The sequence below is a fragment of the Thalassophryne amazonica genome, chromosome 15, assembly GCF_902500255.1.
Source record: "Thalassophryne amazonica chromosome 15, fThaAma1.1, whole genome shotgun sequence".
NCBI lineage: Eukaryota > Metazoa > Chordata > Actinopteri > Batrachoidiformes > Batrachoididae > Thalassophryne > Thalassophryne amazonica.
The window spans coordinates 82,816,900-82,838,929 of NC_047117.1; the positions used below are offsets into that span (position 1 = coordinate 82,816,900).

At 41.5% G+C, this 22,030-nt stretch overlaps 1 protein-coding gene across 9 annotated transcripts in view; it reads left to right on the forward strand.

The window, feature by feature from the left end:
- The window catches only part of rptor (regulatory associated protein of MTOR, complex 1), a 323,941-nt gene that overhangs the window by 193,177 nt on the left and 108,734 nt on the right, over positions 1 to 22,030 (forward strand). For all 9 annotated transcript variants that reach the window (XM_034188053.1, XM_034188054.1, XM_034188058.1 and 6 more), the window contains 2 exons: positions 16,796 to 16,896; positions 20,445 to 20,589. In XM_034188053.1, the coding sequence (XP_034043944.1) occupies positions 16,796 to 16,896; positions 20,445 to 20,589 (246 nt within the window). The remainder of the gene's footprint in view (positions 1 to 16,795; positions 16,897 to 20,444; positions 20,590 to 22,030) is intronic.

A 22,030-nucleotide genomic window follows, 5' to 3' on the forward strand; every position in this document is an offset into this window, starting at 1 on the left:
ATGAGTGACCTGTGGGCTTTTTCAAATTAGTAATGTCTAAGGAGTATTTTTTACCAACTCTGGCTTGTACCAGTATTTGAAAGAACATTTCAGCTATCTGAGCATACTAATGATTAGCACTTTTCTGTTGTTGGATTATTATTATTATTATTATTATTCTCCATAATACTTTCAAGAAAGATTATAAATAATTTAGAGACTTCTCAACAAGTCTCCCTTTCACAGTATGTCTTTCTTTTGCCATTAAATTGGCTTTAACTGTAAATCATTTTCTACTTGCCTGTAGTTTTTTTTTTTTATTTGCTGCTTTCCTGACACCCCGTCCTTTTCTGTATTAAAGATCATTTTTCCACATTAGTATTTTGCAGGAGCTGTACTTTACATGCAGCTGCATGGTAAAACACTCAAGCTCTGACGAACATCTTTGAAGCACCAATCCTCCCGCCGTCCTCTTGCTTTTTCTTTATCTGCCTTTTCAAAGAAGCAAGCATCACTTGATTGGTTTGATATCGCCGAAGCTTTGGGGCCGTGCTCACGCACGCACATCCTCCCCCTCGTATCACCAGAATAAAAAACGGACTTCTGTGGAGGGGAGAGCAAAAGTATTTATGACTTGCTTGGTGTTGTGAAGACAGATTTTCCGCTCACACACATCACAGGAGTTTACGTCAGAGATTACGGCACAGCTCGTGCTCGCTGAAGAAGGAAATCTCATGCAAGATTCAGGACAGAAACATGAAAATGTGATTCATGTCTTTGACGAGGGTGGAGTTGGAAGACGAGGGTTAAACATGTTTCAGTTACTTGAAGACATCAAAGAGAACAACAGAGTGGTTTCTTTGAAATGTGACAGTGACATTTAAAAGTGTCCTGCCTTTGTGTATTTGCACAGACGTGTATGTAATAAGACAATAAAGAAAGCAGAATATTTTTAAAGAAACTGGAAAATATCTGAGTGGGATTTTGGGAGGAACATTATTTTCTTGGGTTTTATTTGAATATATTGATGGAACATGTTTGATAGCGTACAAGTGCTGTTTAGGCCATGATAGGTCAGATTCGCCCTGAATGTGGGCGCTGTCAGAGATGACTACCCTGTTTGTCAGCAGGTGCAGTGGGTGTGCATCAAACACCTTCAGACCCTTCAGCAATCATGTCTTTTATTCTGAGCATGGAAGTGATGGCCATTTTTGAGCGCCCTTTGCTGTTGATGCCTGCCTGGTGCCTACTGGTCTGTTTCCGTCACAGGGCGCGAACATGTTTTTTTTTTTTTGTTCGTGTTGCTGAACCAAGGTTTTGTTTTGGATGACCTTGGTTTCCAGTTGTTCTTGAAGGATTTTGACTTTGGCTTTGCTTTGAACGGGCACAAGGCATGCTTGGTTTGGGCTTGACTTTGCCATGGCGATGCATTCCATTTCTTTCCCTCTGAGCAGTCTTGAGCTGCTTTTCAGTTGGCTTCATGATCTGCATTGTGGCAGAGCATCAGTGGGTTTGGCTAGTTTGGGAGTGATCTTGTGGTTATGACACAAGATCAAGTTGAATTATTGCCACTGGTGAGTACTGGGTTCCAGTTCCATTGGCAGCCATGCTTATCAGTCCCGTGGACTTGTCTGCACAGTACTTGGTGGGTGTGGCAGGCTGCTGCAATTCATTCATTCATTCCTCTGTGGGCTCACCTCTGTCTATACTGTCCGAGGTGTCATTCTTGAGCCTTTTGACTGTTTCTCTGCCGTCTTCTATTTTGGGCTCACAATGTGTTGCCATTTGGTGCTGGGCCCTGTGTCTCCTCATGGATTCACCCATATCCGGGAGGATGTTCTTGATCTGTCTGACTATTTTGATGGTGGAGTTCAGGATTTTTTGTTTGTTTGGTTTTTGCTGTATTATGCTGTCTCTGTGCCTTGGCAGTTACAGCTTTGTATCTTGACTCCAAAATTACTTAGGATGATGATTCCAGTGGCCGAATCTAAATATTTGGGAGCAAGAAGTGCAATGGTGCGAATTAGAAGTAAGTACAAAGATCAAAGGCACAGGTTAGCATTGCCAGGTATACTAGGTGGTGCTACAGTGAGGAAAATAAGTATTTGAACACCCTGCGATTTTGCAAGTTCTCCTACTTAGAAATCATGGAGGGGTCTGAAATTTTCATCGTAGGTGCATGTCCACTTGTGAGAGACATAATCTAAAAAAAAAATCCGGAAATCACAATGTATGATTTTTTTAATAATTTATTTGTATGTTACTGCTGCAAATAAGTATTTGACCCCCCACCAACCAGCAAGAATTCTGGCTCACACAGACCTGTTAATTTTTCTTTAAGAAGCCCTCTTATTCTGCACTCTTTACCAGTATTAATTGCACCTGTTTGAACTTTTTACCTGTATAAAAGACACCTGTTCACACACTCAGTCAATCACACTCCAACCTGTCCACCATAGCCAAGACCAAAGAGCTGTCTAAGGACACCAGGGACAGAACTGTAGACCTGCACAAGGCTGGGAAGGACTACAGGACAACAGGCAAGCAGCTTGGTAGAAGACAACAACTGTTATGATTATTTATTAGAAAGTGGAAGAAACACAAGATGACTGTCGATCTCCCTCGGTCTGGGATTCCATGCAAGATCTGACTTTGTGGGGTAAGGATGATTCTGAGAAAGCTCAGAACTACACAGGAGGACCTGGTCAATGACCTAAAGAGAGCTGGGACCACAGTCACAAAGATTACAGTAACACATGATGCTGTCATGGTTTAAAATCCTGCAGGGCAGCAAGGTCCCCCTGCTCAAGCCAGCACATGTACATGCCCGTTTGAAGTTGACCAGTGACCATCTGGATGACCCAGAGGAGGCATGGGAGAAGGTCATGTGGTCAGATGAGACCAGAATAGAGCTTTTTGGAATCAGCTCCACTTACCATGTTTAGAGGATGAGAACAACCCCAAGAAAACCATCCCAACTGTGAAGCATGGGGGTGGAAACATCATACTCTGGGGATGCTTTTCTGCAAAGAGGACAGGATGACTGCACCGTATTGAAGGGAGGATGGATGGAGTCATGTATTGCGAGATTTTGGCAAACAACCTCCTTCCCTCAGTAAGAGCATTGAAGATCGGTCATGGCTGGGTCTTCCAGCATGACAATGACCCCAAACACACAACCAGTGCAGCTAAGGAGGGGCTCCGTAAGAAGCATTTCAAGGTTCTGGAGTGGCCTGGCCAGTCTCCAGACCTGAACTCAATAGAAAATCTTTGGAGGGAGCTGAAACTCCAAACCTGAAAGATCTAGAGAAGATCTGTATGGAAGACTGGACCAAAATCCCTGCTGCAGTGTGTGCAAACCTGGTGAAAAACTACAGGAAACGTTTGACCTCTGTAATTGCAAACAAAGGCTGTACCAAATATTAACATTGATTTTCACAGGTGTTCAAATACTTATTTGCAGCAGTAACATACAAATAAATTATTAAAAAAATCATACATTGTGATTTCCGGATGTTTTTTTGTTTTTTTTTAGATTGTCTCTCACAGTGGACATGCACCTAAGATGAAAATTCCAGACCCCTCCATGATTTCTAAGTAGGAGAACTTGCAAAATCGCAGGGTGTTCAAATACTTATTTTCCTCACTGTATATGCGAAGGTTGTGCGGTTGTCGTATGCCAGGCCTGATTTGAAACATGCAGTTGTCCCCAGACTTGGTGAAGTCCATGCCGTGATGGCTGCTCTGAGAGCTGTTGGATCCTCCATAGAGATTTCAGTCATAGATTATGGTTGAAGAGGTTGTCTGTAGTGCAGAAACAACAGGACGGGTCCTCAAGTGCACGCACTACAGGTGTTCTATAAAAAAAAAGCCTGTGTTTGGCAAACAAAGCAGCAGTTAATAAATAATCATTTGCAGTGTGAAAAAGAAATTATTGCTGAAGACTTAGTCCACCTGCTCCTGCTGTTTCTCAGCAGCTTGTCAGCTTCTTGATTGTGTCATCTAGTCACAGCTAGCGGTGAGAGAGCAGTTTCCTCAGAGGACCATGGGGTGTCAGACGTACAGACACCATTCTGCTGCCGCTTTCTTATTGGATGATGTGATCCAGTGTCACACTGTGTGTTTGCTTGTTATTCCCACTGTAGAAAAGTACAAATCTTTACTGCATGTACAGTAGTGTTCAAAATAATAGTAGTGCTATGTGACTAAAAAGATTAATCCAGGTTTTGAGTATATTTATTATTGTTACATGGGAAACAAGGTACCAGTAGATTCAGTAGATTCTCACAAATCCAACAAGACCAAGCATTCATGATATGCACACTCTTAAGGCTATGAAATTGGGCTATTAGTAAAAAAAAAGTAGAAAAGGGAGTTGCGTCAGGAAGGACACCGCTGTAAAACCTGTGCCAAATCAACCTTCAGGTTGCAACCCCAAGTGAAACAACGGACAAGCTGAAGGGACTTACTTACATATGTGTTGAGTTAATAAAGAAAAATATAACACAGTGCTAAACATACCCTGAGCATAACAATAGGAAACAAAATGTGACCTTTTGATCTCTCAAAATAGTAGTGTGGCATTCAGTCAGTGAGTTTGTCAATTTTGTGGAACAAACAGGTGTGAATCAGGTGTCCCCTATTTAAGGATGAAGCCAACACCTGTTGAACATGCTTTTCTCTTTGAAAGCCTGAGGAAAAATGGGACGTTCAAGACATTGTTCAGAAGAACTGCGTAGTTTGATTAAAAAGTTGATTGGAGAGGGGAAAACGTATACGCAGGTGCAAAAAATTATAGGCTGTTCATCTACAATGATCTCCAATGCTTTAGAATGGACAAAAAAAAAACAGACACGCGTGGAAGAAAACGGAAAACAACCATCAAAATGGATAGAAGAATAACCAGAATGGCAAAGCCTCACCCATTGATCAGCTCCAGGATGATCAAAGACAGTCTGGAGTTACCTGTAAGTGCTGTGACAGTTAGAAGATGCCTGTGTGAAGCTAATTTATTTGCAAGAATCCCCCACAAAGTCTCTCTGTTAAATAAAAGACGTTCAGAAGTGGTTAATAATAATGGACAATAATCATGTCATTACCTGCTGTATTTATTAGGTGCAATAATTTAACTTATGGTGCAAACTCAAGTCACTTTACCTACTATATTTTAACCTGTCCATATTGTAAATAGAGTAACTTATCGCACATTTCATGCTGAAGTCACTTTATCTGATCACTTTCACATCCTGACGGTGTATATCATCCCAGCAGTGCAGCATTGAACTGAACAATGGTAGCCTTAGCTTTACCCGGCACTCAGTGCTTTTTTTAGTTCTTGTTTTTTAAGAGATGCTTGTTTGTTTTATTGCATGCCCTTCTGTCTATTCCTACTGTTCTATGCTGCGATGTGACATTGAAATTTCCCCATTGAGGGATGAATAAAGGCTTTTCTTATCTTATCTTATTCTGAACACTACTGTATGTTCACGATCTGCTGCATAATAGACGTAAATCTGTTATCCTCTGGGATGTACTGGAATGAGACTAAACCATAAAATTCCCCATCATGCAGCATTAATAAAATGCCTTTCCTTCATCTGCATCTTTTTCATCCACCACTAAAGGTCACTCTGACGTTTTATGAAAATCAGTTTGAGTTTGGCTAATTTTGCTGCCCCACCCTCAATTCAAGGAAAGCACAATCAGAGGAAAAACTTAAACTTGTAACATGCACGTAAAGGGGAGGCAATTTTATGCCATTTTTTTGTTAGCCAACTTTGGTGTTGTATTTTTTAGCAAAAATTGAGACAGTATTACATCGTTTAGCAACGCATCAGGGTGCTGCAGTATTTGGTACTATTCCCTCGTAGCTAAAAAGTCACGGGTTCTTTGCACATTTCCTTTTTGCATATGTGTCTGTGTGGTTTTCCTGTGAACCTCTGAGTTTTGATGGTTGGTTTCTTCCTATCATCAATCATGCACATTAAGTTCTTTCTTCCTGTAGATGTGGATTTGGGTTATCCAATGTAAAACCTGTGCTAAATCAATATGTAGATCATAACAATTACAGTTCCATACCAGAGATGGATGGTCCGCTGTGAGGACACCTTTCTCCAAAAGAACAGCACCAACATGAATCACCTCAAGGTGCTATACATGGGACAGTTCTAGATCCTTGCTTACCTCATGAGCAGTCACATAGACAACAACAGAATAGATGAATTAAGACCTGTATAACCCCTGAAGTGCCGGGGCTCATCTCCGGATTCCATAGCATGAAGTGGATGAGCGTCTACAATTCTCCCGGAGAAGATGCCAAGGTTGGTACCCATTTACAGCTGGATGGACTGTAAAAGGAAGTTCTTCAGGAGATGACCATTATGCCTGAACTTGACAAGCACACAGAAATGTGTTTGAGCTCATCATCACTCTGGATCTGTAAACGGGATACTTTCATTCAAATCTGTAGGACTGAAAACGTTGTCCGACGTAAGACACTAAATATGAAAACGTATCTATTTCTCTGTTCATGTTACCATACCATATTTGTACTCTTGTTGCCTTCCTCTGTCGGGTCGCTAGTAATCAGCATCAAAATGGGACTGGCCACAGAGTCTAGGTTCAGCTTGGATTTTGGAGGCTGTCTGTCCCCTTGTGAGATATGTAGTGAAGCAGATAAGTATGATTTCTGGCCAAAATTGTTCACTTGATGATGCAAGCAAAAAATCTAAAAATGCTCCAATCATATTGAAAAGTATAAAACATTATTTGTCTGATCATAAATATTCCAAAAAGGTATAGTTTGGACTGTCTATGACTGAATGTTATGGAGTTATGGGGTATAAACAGCAAGAATGGTGACAAAGGTCAGTTTTAGTTTGTACGGGGGTCAAAACATAAAGTTGCACCAATTTTTGTAAAATGTGATGCAAATTATTGGTTGAGTTAACAGGGTTTTTAAAAGGAATAGTTTGCACCATGTGTCATGCTCAGTTGTCATGTTACAGGGTAACATCTGTCACATGCCATAGAATCCAGTAGACGTCGACATTGTTTGACATTTACTTTGCAAACCAAGTATTCAGCACAGTCAAAACTATTAATTTGCACCACGATTTACCAAAATTGGTGCAGCTTTAACTTTTGACTCCTGTACAAACTGAAATTGACCTTTGTCACCATTCTTGCTGTTTTTATCCCATAACTCCAGAACATTCAGTTATAGATAGTCCAAACTATACCTTTTTGGAATATTTATGATCAGACAAATAATGTTTTATACTTTTCAATATGATTGGAGCATTTTTAGATTTTGACCCCTGTGCAATTCTCCATTGACCCCTACCTGGCCGCCATATTGGATTTTCAAGTGGCCAGCACTTTTTTCTCAAACACTGATTTATGAAGAACATTCATGTCAAATCTCATGCTTGCATCACCAAGTGAAGGATTGTTTCAGTTATCTGCTGCACTAATGGAGGAAATCAGGTGCTTGGAGGAGCTGTTGTGCATTGCATGCCTCAAATGCTTCACCTCAGGAAGCTGTGGTGGATGACTACTGCTCCCATAAATGATCCACTCACACGCTTTGATTGTTTCCTCGCCAGAAAACCTCTCACTTCTGAGTCCATCATCTGAATAGCAACACGCGTGTGTCTTTAAGGCAGAGAGTGATTGCAATCTGATTGGTTGATGGTTATCACTGAAACATGCAGACACGTACTTAATACTGAATACATCCCATTTTGTGCACCCTATAAACAGCAAAATGGACTTGGATATGTTCCAAATTGACTGTGCGCTTTAGTCTGAGTGCTATAATTTGTCAAGCTAGCACCCATTATCCATTGGAAGCAGCTCAAATATGTCAGTGTTTCAGCTTCACAATGGAGAATATCACATTTTTACCATACCAACTTTATTTATAAAGCACTTTAGCAAAGCCACTGCTGGCACAAAGTGCTGTACATTAAAACATCAATTAAAACACATTTAAATAAATAAGAAATACAATTTAAAAACTTTTGTTTGTTACACCCCCCCCATACACACACACACTCACTCACATACGTGTGTCATAGCAAATTATCCGTGCACATAAAATCTGTAGCACCTTAAAATTATGAATTTTGTTTGTTTATTTGGCTAAGACCCAATAACTGTACTGTCGCACTCCTACCACACTGCAGACAAACACCACATCAGCTGACTTTGTGGTATCCTAGCAACAAGAACATAAAATAGGCTGAACTTTTTTTGTCAGCCTAAAATTGCATTTGGTTTTATAAAATACAAAGAAAAAATAATTTTTTTATTGTCACACGATTAGTGTGAAGTGATTGTGTGCAAAGCGCGAACAAACTCTGTGGCCATCAGTGGCCAGTTACTCACACCTTTACAAATCACACACAAGTGGTAATGGTTTGTTGTTTGTTCCTTTTTTATTAAAAACCATGGCCTTCAAATATTACTAATATTTGTTGTCAGATGCATTCATGAATGTCAGTGGTGAGTGTAATATTTGGATTATTCCTCTGTCTCCTGTCCATCTGTGCAGCCTTTTGTCTCCGCTTCCCACATACAGCCAACACACATTCTGGCCGTGTGCAGTCACAGCAGCCTTTCAGACGAGAGTCACGATGCCGCGCTCGTGTACATTCTACCTGCTGATGATACAGACACGTGTCCAATCCCTGCAACCATCGCTCACGTTTTCCCTCACACACGCATCCCTCCTCGTTCTCATCCTGAGGAGCGTTTCAGTGGGAGTGCGTGTCGCACTGGGGAGGTTTGACCTGCCTTCCTGGTATCTGAACCCCGGCTGTGCGCCACTCACCAGAGGGCTCGTGGTTGCACACACAAACACACACACACACGCACTCCAGCACTGAGTGAAAAGGCTTTTGTAGTGACACGTTTTCTACTGGAGCGCTTAACAAAGATATCATATTAAATATTTGGGATTTTCAGTTATTTTTAAATACAGTCCTTCTGTCCTCTGAAGCCATAAGTAATACAATTACAAATACAAATAGTCACTTTTAAAACCAAATTTCTTTTGTCAAGTCGGGTGATCGAGACATGAACATTTGCAAGTCAAGTCATGGGCTTCATTTCCATCAATCATATAGAAAAACAAGTGCTGTGGTGCTGTATGGTCAGTCTGTCTGAAGTAGGTAGTTATTAAAAACTGTTTATAAATTACCTGTTACAGGTGCAGTGGATTGCATAGAATGACACAAAAGCGAAAGCACAATGCACACCCTGCCCTCAAATCCTGTTATTGTGTAGTGATTCTTTCGATGCCAAGCACAAGCAGAGGCAGCCTGCTTTTAACATGCTGCATTCACTTAAAAAGCACAACTGCTTTGAGTTCACGCCACTATGAAGCAGTATAACTAGTGATGCAACAGAGGTTCGTTGCACTGTCCTCATTTCCTCCAGTCTCCAGCCTATAATTCCTCCAGGGTTGTCCTTTTTTTTGAGAACTGCCTACTTCAGACAGATTAACCATTCTGTTTGTATTTTATAATGAATGATGTTATTGAAGTCCATTAACCTGGTATTTATTGCTTTTACGTTTCTAAAGAACACAGACTTTCAAAGCAATGATTTACATTAACAAGAATCCTTAAGTTTAGTTTCCTCTATTATGGGGCAGATGTGTATGAAATGGTTAATACAGTATTTTTGTCAAATCCTTTGAATTAAAGCTGAAAGTCTACATGACAAGCATATCTTTGATAATTTCATTTCAACTCGACTGTGGTGGTGTACAGAGGGAAACATTCATAGGCCGTCCAAGACTACAATGTCCCAGTCCCAGGCACTCTGTGGTTTACAAGTCCAAGTCCTCGTTGGATGTGTGACAGTGCCGGAAAATGCCTCAACACAACCCCTTGAATGACATACTTTATGGCACAAGCGCCAGAGGTGGGACGAAGTCCCTGTCAAGTCATTCTCAAGTCATGAATCAGCAAGTCCCAAGTCAAGTCCAAGTCAGCTTGCAAACAATTGGTGGTCATTATGACTTGAGACTTGACTTGGGACTTGCTGATTCATGACTTGAGAGTGACTTGATGGTGGCTTCGTCCCACCACTGACAAGCACTGTATGTTCCCTAGAAAAACAGCAAGCAAAAATCAGGGTTCAGGTTACGTTATGGCTGGTGATGAGATTACTGAGATGGTATTTATAATATTGCAGGCATACAGTACATTATTGATCCATAAGGAAGTACTTTAGCTCATCCCTCCACAGAGATGTTGGACAGTTTCGACTGCAGATAGAATCGACTGCACAAGAGAACCCTCTGGGAAGATGGGATTGATAAGATCAAATGGCTCCTATCCCTATGACAAAGGTCAGTGTGACCCCATCAAAAGCTAGTCAGATAATCTGTGAAACACAATTTGTCGATTATCAGGAGTTATTATGAACCCAGTGTTCTGGGGTTTCAGTCCCTCCTGGTCACTCTCTGCATTGTGGTTTTTCAATTGACATCATATATTTAATTGCTCTGTAAACAAAGTATCCTGCAATTTTGAAGATGCAAATGTGTATCAGTAGAGCCCGATCGATATGGATTTTTTTAGGCTGATGCTGATAATGATATTTGGATGAAAAAAATGCTGATAATCGATAAATCGGCTGATTTGCCGATAGCCGATAAATAAGCTGATATTATTATTATTATTTTTAAAAGAATAAAATGTTCTTTTTTGGACCCTTAACAAAAAAGGTATGCGCTAAAAGCTGAAGCTTTGTCCTCTTATTGATTAACTTTATAACAGAGAAGAATTTTCAAGTTCAAACTGCAGACTGAAGTCCACTGGTGCCCTCTCTGCGGTGCTTTTGTGTAAAGGTTGTGTAAAGCACCACAGAGAGGGCGCCAGTGGACCTCAGTCTGCAGTTCTTCTCCACCTTAAAGACACTAACCCCATGTTTGAGGACAAGGAAGTTAAAATCTTAGCCAGAGAGAAGAAATGGTTTGAGAGAGGGGTCAAGGAGGCATTCTGTGTGAAACAGTTGAAACCCAGCCTTAACTGGGGAGGGGGTTTGAGACACGCTTTGTCCCCTGTTTACAATGGGGTACTCAGGTCTAAGCAGTTTCAGTCTTTTGTTCATGGTAATGAGTCATTCACGTCATTAGGAGAGTCGTCAAGGTTGCCGGCAGGAGAGGCGTCCATCCCATCATTAGGAGGGACAGCTGCCCTGTCATTAGGAGGTTGCTAACTAGAGCACAATAGGTGCTAATTAGAGCTGTTGTTTAGTCACAAGCCTATAGCAGTCTGCCTCTCGGTAGGAGGGGTCTGGTTAGGTTTAAAACTCCAGCTTTTGTGGCTTCTGTTTATTCTTCTCTACAAGAGTCAAGACAGAAGTCAGACTACCAGAGCAAGAATTTTAGCTGAGGAAGCTTCTGCGATTTGAAGTGAAACGTCCTCGCGTCAAGCAACCCAGTCCAGTCGAAGATTCAAGCTTCTCTACTATGGGAACCACCTGGACAACTGAGAGCCCACACAGAAACTTTCAATAATGATGATTTAATGCTAAAATGAAATGTTAATCGCACTAACTGTCTTTTTAAAAAATAAAAAATGACTGACTCTGCTTAGCATCTGTTCTGGTTATGGTCGAGTTCTTAGTGTTAAAAATGAAAAGTTATTTTATTCTTAAAATATACAATTATAGAGGTTTTATTTTGTGTATTGTTGAAGTTTAATTTTAGTTTATTTCAACTAAATTTATTTGAGTGCAAAGTGAAATTTTTAACAATTCATAGAATCCCTGTTGAACCAAATTACTCCCGGATTAAATCATCAAATCAATCACACCACAAGACGAAACTTGATTTATTCACTACTGTTGTTCACATTGCTTTTAGTTTACGTCATCACACAGTGGAATGTAACAAGGATTTAGAGACGACTAGAGAACACCAACATGATTAAATCACATGTTTCAGCATTAAAACTGACACTGGAACCAACAACAGATCAAACCAGTCAAACTTTGCATCTTCCAAATACACACACACACACACACACACATATATATATATATATATATATATATATACTCAACAAAAATACTTTTGGTTTTGCTCCCATTTTGTATGAGATGAACTCAAAGATGTAAAACTTTTTCCACATACACAATATCACCATTTCCCTCAAATATTGTTCACAAACCAGTCTAAATCTGTGATAGTGAGCACTTCTCCTTTGCTGAGATAATTCATCCCACCTCACAGGTGTGCCATATCAAGATGCTGATTAGACACCATGATTAGTGCACAGGTGTGCCTTAGACTGCCCACAATAAAAGGCCACTCTGAAGGGTGCAGTTTTATCACACAGCACAATGCTACAGATGTCGCAAGATTTGAGGGAGCGTGCAATTGGCATGCTGACAGCAGGAATGTCAACCAGAGCTGTTGCTCGTGTATTGAACCTTCATTTCTCTACCATAAGCCGTCTCCAAAGGTGTTTCAGAGAATTTGGCAGCACATCCAACCAGCCTCACAACCGCAGACCACGTGTAACCAGACCAACCCAGGACCTCCACATCCAGCATGTTCACCTCCAAGATCGTCTGGGACCAGCCACTCAGACAGCTGCTGAAACAATCGGTTTGCATAACCAAAGAATTTCTGCACAAACTGTCAGAAACCGTCTCAGGGAAGCTCATCTGCATGCTCGTCGTCCTCATCGGGGTCTCGACCTGACTCCAGTTCGTCGTCCTAACCGACTTGAGTGGGCAAATGCTCACATTCGCTGGCGTTTGGCACGTTGGAGAGGTGTTCTCTTCACGGATGAATCCCGGTTCACACTGTCCAGGGCAGATGGCAGACAGCGTGTGTGGCGTCGTGTGGGTGAGCGGTTTTCTGATGTTAATGTTGTGGATCGAGTGGCCCATGGTGGCGGTGGGGTTATGGTATGGGCAGGCGTCTGTTATGGACGAAGAACACAGGTGCATTTTATTGATGGCATTTTGAATGCACAGAGATACCGTGACGAGATCCTGAGGCCCATTGTTGTGCCATACATCCAAGAACATCACCTCATGTTGCAGCAGGATAATGCCCGGCCCCATGTTGCAAGGATCTGTACACAATTCTTGGAAGCTGAAAATGTCCCAGTTCTTGCATGGCCGGCATACTCACCAGCCATGTCACCCATTGAGCATGTTTGCGATGCTCTGGACCGGCGTATACGACAGCGTGTACCAGTTCCTGCCAATATACAGCAACTTCGCACAGCCATTGAAGAGGAGTGGACCAACATTCCACAGACACCCCCCCCCCCCCCCCCAGTAAAACAAAACTGCACCTTTCAGAGTGGCCTTTTATTGTGGACAGTCTAAGGCACACCTGTGCACTAATCATGATGTCTAATCAGCATCTTGGTATAGCACACCTGTGAGGTGGGATGGATTATCTCAGCAAAAGAGAAGTGCTCACTATCACAGATTTAGACTGGTTTGTGAACAATATTTGAGGGAAATGGTGATATTGTGTATGTGGAAAAAGTTTTAGATCTTTGAGTTCATCTCATACAAAATGGGAGCAAAGCCAAAAGTGTTGCGTCTATATTTTTGTTGAGTATATATATATGCGTGTGTGTGTGTGTGTATTCTGTATATACCATTATGCACACGTTAAACTTATGTACATGATAAATGTTTTCATCCCAAGCATCAAATTTTCAAACAGCGGCAGAGGCGACTTTCATTCAGCACCAGCTGCATCGGTCTCACTTACTGTTAATTACATGCACTTTAATCACACATACATTCATATTAATAGTAATGAATCATTTGCATATTATTTCTTAGTTTAATCTTAATTTTAATAAATTAAATAATCTGTAGGAATGTCACATGAACCTGGTCTTTGATGTTCTTAACTGAAATGTATGTCACTAGAAATTTCCAAATGTTATAGGATTGTTAAAATGACGTTTTTAATGCATTGAAATAATGCATTGCATATTAGTGTCATTTTAAAAGAAAATACTTGTACAAGTAGATTTTTTTTATCTCCATTGAATTGGAAAAGCGCAGGCATGTGCACCCTGTAAAATGTGATGGATGGATAAACACCCTACACAAAAACATGAGTAAACCAACTCGCAGTCTGTCACAGTGTCAGTGATTACTAACTGCAGTTATACTCTGGTTTCACTACATTATATATCAACAGCGGTTGTGTCATTTTTGGTGCACATTAGATGGCTCTTGCATAGCGGTATAAATACAAATAAAGCAGGAAATTACAGCAGAAACTAAAAGAGTAAAACAAGAGCAGAATCATTTTGATTGACACAAACCTGAAGTGCACAGGCAGGCCATCTCCACATCTTCTTCATCTACTCATTCACCTATCTGTCCATCTCACCACCAATACAGCTTCCTCCATCGCACCACTTAGATATATTATACTAGTTCCTGAGCACGGATGTGAACTGCTGAGTGTTCATCCTTAGTGCTGACTTGCCAAACACTTCTGACAGTTCCCCAAAAAGCACACAGGATTTGAACAGCCCTCATATTTACATATTTATTGTGTATTGTCTTCTTATACCTACCAGAAGCTGCACAGCTGCCTTTATTTGTCACAAAGAGGTGAATATGAGAGATTCAAGACAAAATCTAGCTATTTTTATAAATGAAAGGTACCAGAGGGCCGATACCGACCCTGTGCGCGCTACACACCACAATAGGAATGTACAAGTAAATATTATATTAATATTGATATTGATATATTTAAAAAGGTGTTCTGGAGACTGTTTTTACCCTTGACATTAACCATACTACTCCAAAATCTTCTCGCCTGTCAATACCTGTGAAAGTTATATTCCCAACAAGTTTGATCTATCTAGGTGCTTTGGTTGTTGAGCTATACAAAAAAAAAGTGTTGTTCAGACTATGTTGTCCAAACAAAAAAACACCTCCATGTTGGAAGTCTCACAGGACATGTTGTAGAATGTCCAGCTGTTCCACAATTTCTCGGATACTCACTCGACTGAAAAGCCATCGAAAGCCATCTGAATATTCTGAATGGTTTCCAACACGGAGGTGTTTTTTTGTTGTGCGCCATGAGCGGCTCCGTGCCGACGCGCGAAATCCTCCGCACGTCTTTCATTACAAAATCTCCTATAACAGTGGAATGTGCCGCAAAAGTGCTATGTCCAGCTCTCTTGCCATTTCTGTGGTAGTCACACGATGTCCCGGATCAACACAGTGTTCAGTTTAGAAATGATCTGGTTGTTCCAGCCTGTCGATGACCGCTCGGTGCGCTGCGCCCTCCGCCACTGTGGGCTGTCTTTAAAAAGGTTTTAACTGTTATGTGTCGGACGCAGCTCGGAGAACCGACCAGCGTTTGAAGGACCCAGTATGAAATAAGCAGAGCACGGTACAAAGGCTAACTGAATTTAATACATAACAGTGATGTGATACAAAACAACAAAAGAGTGTGCGGTCTGGCGTGGTGGTGATACGGTGCGCTCCCAGCAGCGCTAACGGTCCGGAGCCAGAAGCTGTTCGGACCCAAGGACCCCGCCGACACCCCCCAGGTGGCCGCAACAAACCGAGTCTGTGAAAGAAGGAACCATTATGTGAGTCCACACTCTACACACAGAGAGACCACTCAAAGGTGTACATAAACAGCAAACACTTCCTGGCTTAATTACTAATCAGCTTCCCAACCTGCAGGCATGGAACATCCAGTTCACAAAACTCCACTGCAGTGGAAGCCGATACATGACTAACGTACAGCTCAATATAATAAGGTGTGAGGGACACCACATTTACTGACTGTATAAACGTTAGTCACAAAATCTAACGTACCTCAGGAAGTGTGCTGATGAGCGTGAGACCTCACCCCCTCCTCTTTCACAGACCGTGCATCAAACCCTGGACGTTCTCTGCATCCACTGATGATGAGATGGCTCCCGAGACGACGATCTCACCCGTCTGGTCACAAGGTCGAGTCTCTGGCAAATACACACTGTATACTCCAGTCTTAAATGCCACCATGTTCCAATCCATATAGATGCACCACAGCTGTGAGTCCTGACGAGCCGCAGGTGATGAGGGTGAGGTCCTGATAACCTCAGCTACACAGCCACTCAGTCCCAAATGCAAGCCACCTGGAAGGAAAACCAAAAGACAGAAACAAAAAGGCAGCCAGGCCCCCCAGCCATACAACATTAACACTCCTTAATCCGTGTGACGCCGACAGAATCTTCACCGAAATCCATCTGAATCTTTTGAATGGTTTCCAACTGGCTGTCTCTAACAGTTTCTGAAAAAAATTTCATGGAGCAAAGCGGCAGCCTCTCAGCCATTTCACTGACAATAAAAATCCGATGAGGGGGTGGACCTGTGCTCACTCAAAGCCTGCCCACAGGCGAATGACCAACTGACAGGCGTGAAAAAACTCACACATGCGCACGAAGGTTCAAGCTTGGCTGATGCAATTACACGTGATTCAAATCCATATAGTTTTTGAACAAAAATAAAAAGGTTCGTTACTTTTTGGACAGACCTCGTAATGTTGGAAATCCTGCTCTCTCTCTCTCTCTCTCTCTCTCTCTGTGTGTGTGTGTGTGTGTGTGTGTGTGTGTGCGTGTGTGTGTGTGTGTGTGTGTGTGTGTGTGTGTGTGTGTGTGTAAATATTGAGTGAAATTCATCTAAGTCTTATGTCCGTTGTTCTAATGATTTGCAAAAGTGCCACTTGGCGCCCTGAAGTCAACCCTCTGATGTACTGATCACTGCTGATATGGCGCCACCTGTTTTGTTCTTTGTGGTGCAGGATCCCTGGTAGACTCAATGACCGGCGCACCCCACTCGGAGAGCTGAACTGGATCTTCACAGCCATCACCGACACCATCGCCTGGAACGTGCTGCCCAGAGGTCAGTTTGAACAAATTTTACTCCCAGTTTGTTTTACTTGTATTGCACAATTAAGGGGTGTGCCCCAGATTTTCTTAGTGCGGTTCACTGCTATCAGCCGTGGCGCAAAGCTCGCTTTTATGGTAGACGAAGGCACAAACTGGAAATGGCACAAAAAAATCTGCCCATAGGGGAAAAAGCCACAAACCGTACAACATTGTCGTAAAAAGCTATAACAGCTCTGCTTTGAAGCCTGAACCAGTGAAGCAGTGCTGTGACCCTCTGCTTCATTGGTTCTCTTCTTGGCTGCTTTTCAGAAGCGGCAAGTCTGCTTCTTAACCCCTCTCAAAGCCATTTAAAGATGTCAATCATGAGTCACTTTTGTGCGGCTTAAAGTCACTAACTGGCACCCTTGTCTTGTTGCAGGAAAGAAATGAGAATCATCTTCCGTTTCATTTTGACATGTCCAAATGCTGCGCAGCTCTCTGCCGAGTCAAGTTAGAGTTTGGTCAGAATTAATAACTTCAAAGTGAATTGCCGTTTGAAATCAAATGAGACCTCGTTCCAAACGTAATACAAACAATAAACTACAATCAAGTAAAACGTGTTTTTCCTTACAGAATGAGAAGTCTTCCGTTCTTTATGAATTACGTTGATGCTGACGTGCAGCGCAGTCAGCTGAGCTCAGCTCAGAGGTATCAAGTGACATTTATGCCATTAATGTCTAAAAGGAAATGCATTTGACAAAAACTACAGATTTTGTTTATTTGTATTTATGTCCAGAGATCAAAGATCCAGTGACCAATTTCATATTTATTTACTTTAAGACTCAATAAAATGTTGTTGACATAGAAAACCTGGAAAGCCTACTTTTAGTACACAAAATTCACAAGAGGTATCGATAAGGGAATCGATAATTGCAACAATATCGATAAAATCTTATCAATACCATCCCTATTTGTGAGTGTTCCTAGCATTGTGATTAGTATTTTAAAGTAGAAAATATTTGAAAAACGTAAATTTCACAGTACTAAAATCCTAAATTGTTCATTTTTTTCACAAAAAAGACCAGAAAAGCTGTGTGACACTTGCAGCTGTGATTCTCAATTATTTTCAGTTATGCCATTTCGTCGCTACAACAAAAACAAAACAAAAAAAAAATCTGAAGCACTGTGATAAACTATTGAAAACAGTGTTTCTTCAATGATTTGTCTTTTATTTCTAAGTTTCAACTATAATTTAAATCTCAAGAAACATGGAGAGTATAGCATAGAGGGTGAAGGGCTAAAAACTTCTTTCTTTATATTATTACAGTATTGTCGAAAAAAAAAGAATCGTAACGACAGTTGCGCAGTAGCCTATCTTTACTTTGAGGTTCTGCAACCATTATTCAATGTTAAATTATTGTTTGATGATATATAGTGAAGAGCTTCGCTCATTAATGTCAGTGGCATCAAACATATTATATTAAATAATATGGCTTGTCATTATTGGCATATGCATATATTTTAATTATCAGAATATTGATGTACTCTTTCCATATGCACAGATTTCACCTGTAGGATTTTTGTTAAAGGGAAAAAATCAAAACCAGTATTTATCGCTAAAAACCACGACAAATTCAGTGTCATTTGTGTCTCCTTGTAGTTTTCACACATGCTGTGTGTTCAGAAGATAAAGGCTAACCTCCTGTGCTAATCAAATAACTGCTGGAATCAACCAGCACCAGAAATGTGCGCTTAAATTTTTGGTGAGAGTCTCTTCGTTTTAGGAAGCTTTTGCAGACCAGCATGTTTGTCAAGAAGGCCTGCAACAACACTTCAAAATTAAGATAGCGCTAGAAAAAGCAGAATACAGTTACATCTGCAAAAATACTTGAAAACATGAAGATCACAAACATAACCTTCAGCACAAGTAACAATTTTATCATCTGCTGCAAATTCAGACAACTCGGCAAGCAAACAAATGCTCTGCAAAGCTCCACAACACAATGAAAGTGCTCACAACATACTGTAAAGCTTTTTCTTTAACTGACAGATCGTCGGTGCATCAGCACATTGCTCTTCATCTCTACCGGTTTTATTTGCTTTGCAGACTAGAAGTCAGGTAAAGTCCTTCGGATAAAGTCCTTGTTTTCGTGAGTACGTCCGTTGCGTTGTGCAGCCTTGCAGATCCAGTAGGGCTTTTATGGGTGTGTTGTATGAATTTGCAGCAAAAACCTTATCAGATTGAATTGTTACATGTGCTTTTGGTTTGTGCTTGCGAGCATTTTTCAGTTTGCTCAGCATTTTTTGTTGCAGCCACCTGTTGTTGAATGAATGGATGTAGGTGTTTTGTATTTCTAAATGTTTTCCACATTTCAACTCTGTCGAAAACAATAAGAAAATCTTCGGTCTCTGCTGTTTGTATAAAAAACCCCAAAAAAGTTTTATTTGAGCATCTCTGAGCAATGATGAAAAATGAAATGACCAACGTGGGCAACTCACAGAGAGCAACATTTAAGGTAGCTAATAAAACGCTAACAGTAGACCATCCGCACTCCTAAAACTTTGAGCGTGTTCCCAGCGGTCAAAACATGTGAAGATGCTGATTTGAAATGCAGTAAGTGCTGGTGGGTTTCTCAAATTGAGATGAATTGTGTTCGGGGTGTGTTGCACAGTAATTGGGAATATTTTAATCATCATCTGGTAGCCATAAAAGCAAACACATGCGTGCGCGCACACACACACACTCTGCCATTAACATCACCCACAGGCTCAGCGTGGCCAGATGAAAGTACACCGTCAAACAGCATCTTCTTATTGTCATATATTTGTTGTTTTCATGCAGCTCACACAGATTCTTTTCCTTTTCATGTGACGTGCACACACGCACGCACACTGTATTGCAACTGGAATAGCAATGTGACAATGCTCATGGCTGCCAAAGCCTTTTAAAGCCCCGCAGCTCTGCTGTTAATGAAGCTGGCCCACATCACACAGAATGCCTGCAGTGAAGGCACGGCGTGCACACACAACACACACACAGTGTGCACATGGCATGCCCACAACAATTAGCAACACACACACTGTGCCTCTTCCAGACATTCACGCAGAAATACAGAGAGTTTAGTGTTGGATGAGCTACTCATTATTAAAGTGAATTGCTGATTGCATTAATAAGTTGATGAAACTGTGACAGACCTGTCACGTAACATTCCCTGAGCATACAAATGATATGCTCTCATTTTTCCCGCTCTCCAAAGTGGCCATTTGCTCTAATTTATCTTCTTTCTTCTCCCAGTTGGATCCCCCCCCCCCCCCCCCCCCCCCCACACACACACACACACATTTACACGCCCCATTTTCCTCTCTCAAACTGCTGTTTTTGTAGTCATCCTATTCTCTTGGCCCCTTTCTTCTCGTTCTGGCCTGATGTATAATCTCCGTTTTCTTTCTTTCTTTCTCTCTCTCTCTCTCTCTCTCTCTCTCTCTCTCTCTCTCTCTCTCTCTCTCTCTCTCTCTCTCTCCCTCTCCCTCTCCCTCTCTCTCCCTCTCCCTCTCTCTCCCTCTCTCCCCACCGCTCTTCAGATCTGTTCCAGAAGTTATTTCGCCAGGACCTGCTGGTGGCCAGTTTGTTCCGCAATTTCCTGTTGGCAGAGAGAATAATGAGGTCGTACAACTGTACGCCGGTCAGCAGTCCACGTCTGCCTCCCACATTCATGCACGCCATGTGGTAAGACACACACCCCACTGTAGGCTTGCATTCGTCCTTTTCTTTGCAGAGCTCAGCACAAAAGGAGTCCAAAGTGATTTTGACACAGATTCATTCTTTGGTCTGATAAGAAATAAAACGCTTTTCTTTCTTGTAACTATTAATTAAAGTCAGTATCTAATCAGCCAATCACTTGGCAGATATTCAGCACATTTAGGTGTGCAGGCATTGTCAAAATCATCCGCTGAAGGTCAAACTAAGCAGGAGAATGGGGAAGAAAGTTTGGTTTGAGTTCTTAATAAACTGCTGATTTGCAGACATTTTCATGCTCAGTTAACTCGAGGGTCCGTAGTCTGAAAAATGAGGAACATGATGTTCCGAAAAGATCACAAAGTTATTGCAGGTCGAAAATATTTAAATTTGTGGTTAAAAACCAGCAAAAAAGTTGTTAATCATTTGCCAATATTTCATGTAAACATTTCTGTTCCAGATCCTGTTTAATTTTTGCTTTTTGGACCAGTTCAAAGCCTTGGTGTTTCTAGCCCCGGGCCACAAAGGGCTGCAGGTTTCGGCCCAGTTCTTACTCCCGGTCACAGCTGTGTCACAGGCCTGCACGTGTGGTGTTGTGTGTTGGGGTCTTTTTCGGTTCACTCCTGTTATCGCCATCCTCTGCGTGTAAGTGTCTTTGGTTTTGGTTTTCCATTACCTAAGAACAACTTAGTGGTTTCTCTGCCATCCCCTCCTCTCAGCATGGAGAGCAGTAAGCATGTGTTTCTGTTATTTTAGGTGCTTTCATCACTTTTATTTCTTCCCTCCTATATGCATTTTTGTCTCTACATCTTTTCTTTTCTTCTTTGTGATTATGTGTTTATATTCATTTCTATGCAGTCTTGGCCATTTGTCTTTATAGAGGGTTTTCATGTGACGTATCAGTCACGTCATTTTGTGTCCCGCGCCCATTCTGGATTACGACACGGTGGCCGCTGTGTTACACTACGTGTATTTGGCGAACAATTACAGAAGCTTCAACATCGGTGTGAAGAAGCCTCACGGCACCGTGGTGCTGAGAGAGATCCGCTGCTAACAGAAATCCACTGCTCCCAGAATTTTATTTCATTTTATTCGGCAATAAAATTATATAAGAATACATAAAAATACCGCCGAGGATAACACAAGAACGCTTCCAATACGGATGCTTATTTACATTGTTGTCCTCGAGCACCAAGCTGCTGATCCGCAAGCTGCCCTTCTAGTGCCTGGTGAGAGAAATCGCTCAGGACTTCAAGACGACCTCCGCTTTCAGAGCTCCGCTGTGATGCTCTGCAGGAGGCCGGTGAGGCTGACCTGGTCGGCAGCTTCCTAATTCACAATATCGCAGTGTGACACTGTCGGCCAGTTCATTACATCAACACTAAATTCACTATCTGGTATAAGATACGGATCCACTGAACCAACTGCTACA